The following is an 11,374-nucleotide window of genomic DNA, read 5'->3' as shown; positions in this document are numbered from 1 at the left end:
GATTCCAAAGCAATTGTGGCATGAGCTATTGGACTGTAATAAAACATTTCATGTTATATCTAAAGAGGATAACGCATTATGTTGTAGTCTATGGGCAGTCAGATTTGGACTAAGCTGATATAGATGCCAGAAAATCACAAGTAGCAGCATGAAGCAAAAATATATTGCAGATTCCAATTTGAAGTCAGTATGTACCTATTAATGAGGATTTAAAGGAGGCAGTTTGGATAATGAGTTCACTATTGAACTTAGGTTATACCAGCAGTTAATAAGCCACTTCCATTAAATTGTTCTAATAGTGGAATTATTGCAAACGTGAAAAGAGGCAATTGCATCATAAAAGGATAGGAAAGTATCATCAGAGGTAGACTTGCTGAAGATCACTTCGACTAAGAATTTGGTATAGCTGTATTTGAATGATTAACTAATCCATTTTATTTTAAAAAAAATGGACCAACCCTCTTTGTAATCAAACAAAAGATTATTTGAAAATTTGTCTCTTCTTCTTTTCCTCAATAGTTGAAACATATATAAATAATTGTGGCATTCCACAATAATCATAACAAATCACTTCAAATTCAATTCTAGGGCCAACTTAGTTACTGAAATCGAGGCCAACTACTCTATTGATTGTTGAACTATTATTTAAAATTTAAAATTTAAAATTTAAGATAACAAATTATTGTAAATTTTAAGTTGAGCTGCTAGGCCCATTTTATTGACGTGAATAGTTTGGCCCACCAATTGACCTATAGATTAGGTCCGTTCTACTGACCTTAATAGTTTGGCTCGCTAGTTGACCCATAAATTTTAAGTTTTTCTATCCCTTCAATGACAACCATATCCTCATTGTTAGCATTGAAAAATTACTATAAAAGACGATCTTAGTCAATCCATGAATCATTTACGTTTTGCTCTTTGAAAATTGCTTTGGTCTCTCCACCCACCTCCATAAAAAATAATTATTGTGTTTTACATTAGTATCCTGGTGCAACTTTTTCATCACAATTATAACACAAGCCTTTTTCACGCCTAGCTTGCATTTCGGGCCAATTGATGTGCCTTATAGGAGGCCTACCCCTGAATTGATGGTTTCAAATGGTAGTGGAGTGGTTGCACATGGCTCAAAGAGTTTGGAATTGTGGTGCAACTTTTGCAATCGATGTTCCCATGTGTGAGCTAAAACCACCATGGCTAGCATTATGGTTGGATGAAAAAGCTTAACATGCACATGAATCCCCTCTTTTAAGCCTGCAATATAACACCCAATCAATGCTTTCTCAGGCCATCCTTCCATGTGATTTGTCAACTTCATAAACTACATTTAATACTTGCAAATAGTCCCCTTTTAGCATAGCTTTGACAAAGCCTCATTAAAGTCTTCGTAATTTGATGGTCTGAATCGCACATACAAGGCCTCATTGAATAGATCATATTCTCGGGGGAATAAGATGCCTTGGCAAGAGAAGAAGAGCTTCAATGTCTAACCCCTCTTCCCCTTCATCAAAATTTTAAGGTATATATAAGTATACAGGGAGTGGTGGACTACCATATCTATGGAATAGCAAAACTTGACCTCCTCTGCGAATAGATCATATTATGAGGGAATAAGAGGCCTTGGCAAGAGAAGTAGAGCTTGGATGTCTAACCCCTCTTCCCCTTCATCAAATTTTTAAGGGGAAATATATATATATTAAAAAAGTGAGAAAAAAGGAATGCTTCTCCTATCATCACTTTTGAGGTGCATCTTGTGGGTTGATCCCAACCCTTGAACCTTTGACTTGGTCATCTATTCTTGATTGAAGATAGATTGTAGCGATACTTTTTTCATTAGAAGAATGGCATTAGGCATCTCATCCTTAGTAGCATCAATTTGAGGTATTATATTTAATCCATCGATCTTTTGAATTTATTCTACAAATCGAAAAACAATATAGTAGTAGGTTGATCTTAATTCAAAGGATGGATTTTTAAAAATTATACTTCTATTTATGTCTTTCCAAAACCTTATAATACTACAATTTATTGCACTGTAAAACTTCTAATCATCGATATCAACCATATTAAAGTGTCAACTACCAAATCCAGAGGGCCCACTTCTAATTTTCCATGTGATTGATGGCCATGAAAATAGATTAACCATATCAATAATACCCAAAATGTCAAATCCCAAATCTAGAGGGCCCATCACGTGTAACCCATCTTTCAATTGCTCGTGATTCTCAAGAGAAATTGATAAAGATAATTCTAACCATCTGATCAATTGGAAAGAAAACAAATGGTCCATATCAATTATATTATGCGTCTGATCATTGAGATGGAGCACACATTGTGTCCAACCTTTAGTTGTACATTATTCTTAAGCCATATGAACAATTTCAAGGAAACAAATGGTCTAGATTGATCAAATCTAGACACTATGTGAGTCCACCATTGATTGCCCATGCCTTTCAAAGTCACTTTGATTAGTTGACCCAAGCCATCCGGTTACATGCCAAAAAAATGGACAGTATGTTAGTGCACCTTGTTTGTCAATCACATGCAACAGTGTGTTAGGGAGTCGATTAAGTGCTTAGAAATTGAATGTTGAAGACATATGAAGATTGGAGCATTAAGAAAGTGAATAACAAGTAAATGAGATGCCTTAGTGACCGAACCTTAACCTAAAACGACCCTTAGCCTCTAAATAATCATGGCTTAATAGGTAAACCTTATTTAATCATCCCTTAGCCTTAGGAGCCTCTTTGGAACATGATAAGTAAGACTAGAAGATGTGCTTAAAAGAGGTGTAGAGTTGTGAAATTATCTACCCAAAATAGTAGCTTTCATGTGATTCTTGATCCCATATAGCAGTCCTCTCATGGTATCGAGTAGTCATCTTAGATCTGTCCAACAAGTTGTGATCATTTTATCTGAGTTTCTCGATGGTATCGAGGTCCCATTTGATGGTATTGAAGACTACTCGATTGTATCGAGTAGAAGAGTGCAAATTGTCCAGCGACATTTCAACTGGAAATTTGAATTTCTCAATGCCATTGAGGACCAGCTCGATGCCATCGACAGGGCCATTTTTTTACCGTTGGAACTCACTTCCTTTATATAGGGCATGCAACATTTAGGCATTAAGAATGATTTTTTATGTAATAGAAAGTTAGGTGATTTCACATTAATATCACACATCCTAAACCTCTAATCCCATAAATTTTAAGTCATCTTCATGAGCTTTAATACTCTTTTGAGGATTCCAACCTCTAATGAGAAGATAAATTTAAACTTTACCATTTTCTAGAGATTAGACCCAATCTTATTATATATCCTTTGTTTAAATCTTCTAGAAGACACTTTTGGGAAAATCCTCTATGATTTCAATTATTCCATTAGAATTCTACCACCCTCCCATCACACTGGTCACCTCAAATGGAGTATCGCATGTAAGGTGTTTATTCGTGAAGCTAAACTATCGGCATCAATGAACATGAGAGCAATTAAGGAGCGGATTCAAGCATGTGAGAGCTTTGAAAAAGCGTCTCAAGCAGGATGTATTAAAGGGGCTCAATTCGACAAGTGTCATGTATGAGTCCATACTCTCTTTCCTTGTGTAAGATTGATGGTAAAAGTTTGTGACCCAAACTTGATTAGGTTCTTGTGTAGGACCTAGGCTCTTATATAGGGCCAAATTCACTAAACACGGGTGCATACATATTAGTCTTAGTGAGAGCCTCTAGCAGGAGTAAATGTATGTCATTGACTAAGTCGATATTATTGGTTAGTCGATAGAAAACCAACTAAGTTTCCGAGGGAGCCTCTTATAGAAGTGTGCGTTAGGTTCTTATGTAGAACATAGGTCCTTGTGTAGAATTGTAAAGGTTAGAGATGAACATGTTGAAAACTTCTGATAATGAATATTGGTACAATCAAGAAGAGTGCGTTCGTCGGGCATGGAGTGAGAAACCGAACTACTATAAATACTTATGCTTGCGATTGTGAATTGCGTACATTTTCATTCATACTTATGTGATTGATTTGTTGAATCATATGAATATTTAGAATTGAATTATATACTAGGTGCTTAACTTGTAATACACATGCAATCTCTCTATCAATTATAGACTAGTTCCATAATTGACATATCTTTTGTAGTATATATGATTGAACCCACTTTGTATTGGAAGCCTTAGTGTTAAATTGTCTTAGTTTAATTTAGTATATTAGTTTAAACAAGCAATTGTGTTTGGAATTGGCATAACTTTTGTATTCTATATGATTGGACCCACTTTAGCTTAAAAGTGTTAGTGTTAAATTATTTTACTTAATTTAATTTGATATATTAGCTTAAACAAGCAATTAACGATTTTGGTTTGAGTTTGGTCAAAGTTGGCCCAAGCCTACTAAATAGGACTACAACTCTGGTGGAAACCTGACCAGCATTTCATAATCCTCTGATCCAACATGACCCACTTAAAAAGTTCATCATGCCCAAGCCTGACCTGACCCGACCCATGTAATTGTAATCAGGTCGGGTTCATCCAATCAGACCCGACCAAACTCGGGTGGAAGAACGGAATATGGGACTCAAGATCTGCCCAATCCAACCCAATTAACAAATACATACGTGCCTACATGATCACATGCATAAACATTTTATCTTTTATTATTTTGTTTTAGGTCATGGGCTGGGTAGGTTTGGGTCATCTGGCTCAGCCCATTGATAATCTATATGGGCTGGTTTGGTTGGGTATGATCCAACCCAAGCCTGACCCATTCACTTAACTGGCCACATTTATTGCCCAAGCTCAACCTGCTATCCATTTAGCTTGGGCAAACCTGCCAAAGAAATGAGTCGGTCCAGTCAACTGACACACCCAACCGACCCATTTCAAACCGTAAGTAGCCTTTTTTTAAGACCGCACAACGTGTGACCACAGGCGGAACTAACCCCAATTGCCACACCTATACTTGCAAGCTGACCTTGTTTCTAGCCTTTTTAAGATGACACACCAAGTTACTGACTTCAACCAAACTAGAATCCCTGTCACTAACACATGTATGCTTCTTTCAGGTACACCTTAATAGTTATTGAAACAAACCAAGTGTCGACTCAAAAAGAATAACCCGTGCTTCAAGAACAGCAACAGACAGGAAGCATCTAGCAAATGTTACTACGAAAATATGGTTTGAGGAAAGCATTTCAAACCATCAATAAATCCTAAGGAGAGCACAAATCTGTTAAATCATAAAGAAACTGATTTTCCAATCCCACAACATTACAAAAGAAGTGTTTACCATCCAAACAAATCCTTGATATAGATAAATGTGACTGCATTAAGCAGCAGATGGGGTTCCTGTTTTGCAGCACTGCAAAAAGTATTTTAAGCAGCAGATTGTGTTTATGTTTGGCAGCCCTGCAAAAAGTATTTTCTTGTGAAATTGTAAAATAGCTGTTTTCACTTGTAGCATAGTTTATTTTGAAGTATCATAATGTTTTTTTATTTTTTTTGTTCTGTAATAAATCACAATTTTCTTTTATTTTAACGTGTACAAGCTTATTTAGTTGGATAGCCAGGAAATAAAGAACCGACTGTTCTCCCAAATGCCCAATTTGGCAAGAAGTTGCTCAGGTATGCAGTGGCATACCAAACAAACAGGCAGAAAACATTTTAGCTATCCATATTTTTTGTAATTCTGATTCATGGGCCAGGAGGGCATATACTCTGTGGGCCATCACTTGATTGAACGATCAATATTCCACACGGCATCTGACAGAAAGCAGGGTAAATACGCATGCAGAAACTTCAAACATCGAGATTGGAAATCGGTTGAACACTGATAATTTGTTGCTGATACAAGGTAAGAATGATTGGGTAAAACAGTGTCAAGAAGAAGCTTCAGGGAAATGCAGGTTTGATGATTGACAGATTGCTGTTTTCGTAATTGGGTATATCAAGAATTCTATGGAGCCCAGTATCAGGCTGTTGATAGAAGTGATGGGATGTAGGCACATGATATCCAGAGTTCCTTGGGCAGTCTTAAGAAAGGATTGTTGTCGAGATAGAAGATGCTGAAAATGAAGAACATACTATATATTATCTCTACCTGATTTTTGTTGTGATCGTATCCTTTTCTGCTGAAAATAAAAAAAAATTTCCCATTTAGAGTTTGGCATTTCTTTTCCTGAGTTCCAATGAGAGATCCAATTTTTATATTTCCAAGAATCAGTTTTTGTTGTCTTTCACTATCCTTAAATGTCATGGTTGTTATTTACGTTGCTAGTAAATATGTGCTTTTCTACAAAAATTTTCTGGAATGCAAACATGATGCTTTGAGATTCTCTTCATCCAAATAATGCTAGAACATCCTCATGAAGCAGTTGTCAGCATCCAAAAAGAAAATATAGATTTAATTCAAATGTAGAAGAGATGCAAATAAGTCAATAAACTGGGTGTGTTTTCCCTTGCCAAAGAGAACAACTGTATATTTCCCACGGTGCACAGGTGAAACAGCAGTACATCCATTGCCTTTTGTAATAAAAGAACACTGATAAATAATATCCCCACCTCTGCAGGCCAGCTATCATCTCTCTTCTCTATATTGGCAAAATATGTGCACCTTTCATCTAATGAGCTTCGTTAAAGCAGAATAAAATCTGACGAAACTGGGTCCCAGCAGCAGATCTGTTAATGGGACCAATTGCATCTTAAACAACACTTGACATCTATGCAAAGCTAGAACCATGAACACATATATCTACTGAAATTTTTAACTTTTTGGGCCGGCTTTACTGACTCTACTCTTATAAAAACTGTAATTTTTAATCACCCGATCACTCATCAGCAAATCAAGTACAACATTTTCATCCCTGAGGGTTGAGAATCAGACAAGCGAACCATCATCATCCTCTGGATTTCTGGGCATTGTATTCTCAGGGAAAAAATCTTCCTGAGGATACATTTTGTGAAACAACTGCAATTTACAGTGCAAGCACCAAAGTCTAGTCAGCGCAAAAAACATACATCAAAAGAATAGTTACAAAAGGCAATAAGATTTACAAAGGATGATATTGTTGTTAATTCCAATAAACTATGAGAAGGTAATCAGTTTCTAAAATAACAGTGAATGGCCGCCTGATCTGAAAGATGATCATCATCTCAGATCCACTTTAGCGATATCTGTATTCTTTTTCTTTTCTTTCTTTTTTTTTTCTTTTTTTCTTTTTTCAGATTTACAGGGGCCCAAGATCAACTGTTACTTAGAAGGTCATCATTCACTTCAGGGCAAATGGTGAGGTGGTGGTTGTAATCACATTGACTGTAAAAAGAAACTACCTTCGTTGTTAATTCCAAAAGATCCCTGTAGTCAATATTCCCATCTGGCATGGGGCATGAGCTGACAATGCCAAACGAACCCTGCAGTTACCCAATACTTCCATAAAATATTTTCCAATGAGCAAGTCAATTGAATATATCTACTGCAATTCATAATTTATCTTGGTAGGAATGATATGCAGGCTCCTCGAGCTATGCTCTGGCCTGTGGAAAGTTCAGATGTTGAAAGAAAAATGCAAGGACAAGAAACAGACCTTCGTGAGCTCCTGAACATACATAGAACTCCACAATAAAATGGGTTTTGGTTCTACTTCTACACCTTCATGCACTACTGAAATGTCTTCAGAGTTCTCAGAAACTGGAATTGTGCAAAGAGCATTCACCGCTGCATGTATAGATTTTTTCCCTTGAACTGCATCGTCACAAAGAGTTGATAGGTACAGAACAAACCTGAAAAGGAGGAAAAGCAAAATACAAGATGCTTGAATCTTCGAAGATCTAAAAGATTCAAAGTGGCTTTAAATAAACTATCAAGTCCAAATTCCTATACACCTACACATGATGAATTCTCCCACTCAAAGTTTAAAAGAAAGGAAGAAACTTGGAAAAATAATTTCTAAATCTATAATGCTTCTGAAATGAAATTCTTCTCTCAATAGTATCTCACCAAAGTTCTAGCAAATGAATGATAACAAGAAACAGTTTGTATAATTGAGATTCACTTAAAGATGGGTAAGATATTACAAGCCTGAAGGACAAACTGCTACATTGCTTCCTAACTGAAGAGCTCGGACAGATGTTGCCTGCTCATCGTACAACGCTGCAGGGAGAGACATTTCCAATCAAAATATACACTTGTGCATTAAGTATTACACTGCCCGTGGTTTGGCAGAAGAAGTGGCAACAGAAAAGAGGTCATATGTTTTGGACAAAATTGAGAAATATGGTTGGGTGGGTGCAACTCTTACATCTAGGAGGAAAAACTACCAGCAAGTTTGGTAACTCTGGCTGTATGGAACCCCTGATTATGCATACTCCCCTAGAGACTTGTTTCACTGGGCTTGAAGCATTTGTAACATCTCCTGGATTTAAACCTTCATGCTGCAACTCTGAGGAAGAAAAAGAGAGTAGTGGGCCTACAAAAGATGGATCCACAACTAGTTGATGGCTGAATAGCTCCTGACCAGACGCCAATCTAACACCTTTATAGTGCCCATGCTCCTGCATTTTGTCATGAATTAACAGAACAAAGAGTTGGACTATCAAGCATTGAAGGAAAAAGAAATGGAAACTACTACAGCTGCAGAGAGGCTCAAACATTTCCATTTTTGAAACAGAGGCACTTGAAATGGTTGAAGAAAAAGAAAGGTTTTCCTGACAAGGCATCATCCATTTCAACTTCAAAACAAAGGCTCTTCAGAAAGGGTTGAGTTAAAACCAGTGTTTTAAATAGCGGTAACATGTTGCAAAGTGTTCAACGCCCTGTAATGTGTAGTGTGAGTAGCATAACGTGTAGCGTAAGGTACACAACACTTCTATTTGTTAATTTAAAAATAGGAAAAATATGATAAAAAGTAAGAAAAAAGAACAAAAAAAAATATATATAAATGCCTAAAAAATTATTCATTTTTTCAAGTATAAGCATGTTCAAACAAGTTATTAATTATCATTTATCCCAGCCAATTCACATATATAAACCAAATCAAATCATTATCACTTCAACAACTTTCTAAGAAAACTACTTTAATTAGTAATGTCTAATTGAAAACACAAGTCACAAGTATGAAAAGAAACTTAAATCCCATAGGTTGAGAGTATTAAGCACACAATACAAAATACGATTATCATATATAAATAAAAAGAATGTAGTGTACACTACAAATGCTATGTACGCTACGACCCCTGTAGTGTACACTACAGGGGATTTACACTATTTGCTAATGCTACGTAGCGTCGTAGCTATGCTACGAATGCTATTCAAAACACTGGTTAAAACTAATGAACAAAACATGAAATTAGTATAGCATTAATTAAGGCATTGAAAGAAGGGCAAGGAAATTCGATGCATGTCCAAAGTTGAAGGTTATGATCGATCGTGTTGGACGTCATGTGTCCAAAAATCTGAGTCAAAAGAGTCAAGATTGGGTCTCAAGTCAGTTTTAGGCCTTAACAGTTATACTAACTTGCTTTAAGGACTGATTTTAAGTAGTTTGGCATTCAGATGGGACCCCCGGGTATCAGAGTTGAAAAAAGCATGCATTGTACCTCTTTATACAATGATCCAAAATTTGTATAAAACAGGCATGACGGATGATAATTTGCATGATATTTTGACTTTCCCAATTGGCATTCCACTTTAAATAGCCATTAAAAAAAAAAAATTTCATTAGGAGATCTCGTGGTAAATAGGATTTGACTAATGGGTTTTGTGCTTAATGCATGGAACAATATTCCCTCTAAGCTTTTCCAATTGTTAGGTAGCACTATTCATGTTATAGGTGTCATATTCTAGGGAGAGTCCAGATTTACTAGGACTTTTGGTGGAGTTGGATGGAAGGATTCCCATGAGTCTTTAATAAAAGTATCTAGGATTGTCATGTCTTGTTGTCATCTACAATTTTTAGTTATCTAATTTAGGAAAGTCAAGCCTTAATAATTTAAATTGGAAAGCTAGAAAATAGGAAATGGAAGTTTCACGCATGTGACATTTTGGGGATTTCAGTGCTTAAGGTACAAATAGGAAAAAGGTCTGTATAAAAAAACAAGGTAGTGTGATGAGGACATCATGTCACATACGCCCTTACGTACATATCAGAGGAGGCGGGTGCTGCCAATTTCTCTGTGGCAAGGTGAGTACCTGTGATTGTGTTGAAGACCCCGCGTGCATGTTCGAGCATTTGAAAGACCTCACATTGGGAAAATGCACATGGGTTGCTTTATGGAGTGATTCAGACCATTGGATCGGAGGGACGCGACGATCGGGCCATTGGATCGCATGGATCACATGATCGAGCCATTAATCGTCCACATCAATTTTAGACTCTATCATATTTTAGGATTTAGTTTTTAATTATTTTATATTTGGACACATTATGAGTGTTTTAGTTGATTTTATTTAGACTAGGGCTATTCTTGTTAAAATTCACAAGAAGGGGGGTTTTTGTAATTTTTGAAACTTCTGATCTATAAAAAGAGGGGGGGCATGTGACCTCTCTCCCATTGGATTTTTTGAAAAAAAAAAAAAAAACAGAGAGAAAACCTCTTGCTTTCTTCTCCTATCTTCATGTGATTTGAAGATATTATTTTCATGCGATTTGGAAGGAAGATTGGTGTAAGGCTAATCTTCATCAACGAAGGTGCGAGGTCTCCATCTATCCCCACACCATCTTCTCTTCTCCCTCATTCAGGTATTTTCTTCAGGTTCTTCATTCTCTCCATCCTAGATATTCGTCTTCTCCCAAACCCTACTTTCCCATACCCATCTACAATCCAAACCCTAACCGACCTAAACCCATCATCCCACGCCACATGTGTAACCGCACAACCACACGTGTGAATCTCACCCGCCTATTTCAGTTTCCCACTGTCGCGCCCCAAACCCGGAGATCGGGCTCGCAGGATTCCCGATTGCCGAATCCGGCAGCGACAGCCTCCATAGTACCCCATTCTTAGCCCCTGACACCCTTTCACCAGGTTCCGATCATGGGATTTCTATAACATAAGTCTGATTCATAATGAGCATACTCAAGATCATAACATCGTAACCACAGATGATAACCACAGGAACACCATTACAAAATCCACTAAGAATTTAAACTTTTACAAGATACAAGGCTCAAATGGGAAATACAAGAACGATATAAGAACAATCTCCAAAAGGTCCATGGCACGCTCCACGCTCCTGCCCTGCTACTACTGCTGCCTACAATCAACTGCACGCATCAATCATGCATAAGCTTATAGAAAGCTTAGAGGGCGATGTAAGTGTGTGTAATACCAGTGTCGGGAATGCAATATCAAAGTATGCGAAAATGCGGCAAGAACCACGAATA

At 37.0% G+C, this 11,374-nt stretch overlaps 1 protein-coding gene across 2 annotated transcripts in view; it reads right to left on the bottom strand.

The window, feature by feature from the left end:
• Positions 1–6,376: 6,376 nt before the first annotated feature.
• The window catches only part of LOC131253311 (rab escort protein 1), a 67,972-nt gene continuing 62,974 nt past the window's right edge, over positions 6,377–11,374 (bottom strand). The window contains exons 5-9 of one of the 2 annotated variants that reach the window (XM_058254270.1): positions 8,291–8,543; positions 8,067–8,142; positions 7,577–7,772; positions 7,323–7,403; positions 6,377–6,960 (exon numbers count right to left, since the gene is read on the bottom strand). In XM_058254270.1, coding sequence (XP_058110253.1) covers positions 6,871–6,960; positions 7,323–7,403; positions 7,577–7,772; positions 8,067–8,142; positions 8,291–8,543 — 696 coding nt within the window. In that variant the 3' untranslated portion in view covers positions 6,377–6,870. Of the gene's footprint in view, positions 6,961–7,322; positions 7,404–7,576; positions 7,773–8,066; positions 8,143–8,290; positions 8,544–11,374 lie in introns of those variants that run through there. The other variant, XR_009175081.1, reaches the window with a different exon arrangement.

Source organism: Magnolia sinica, chromosome 8, assembly GCF_029962835.1.
Source record: "Magnolia sinica isolate HGM2019 chromosome 8, MsV1, whole genome shotgun sequence".
Classification (NCBI taxonomy): Eukaryota; Viridiplantae; Streptophyta; class Magnoliopsida; order Magnoliales; family Magnoliaceae; genus Magnolia; species Magnolia sinica.
This window is presented reverse-complemented; position numbering and strand designations above follow the sequence as displayed.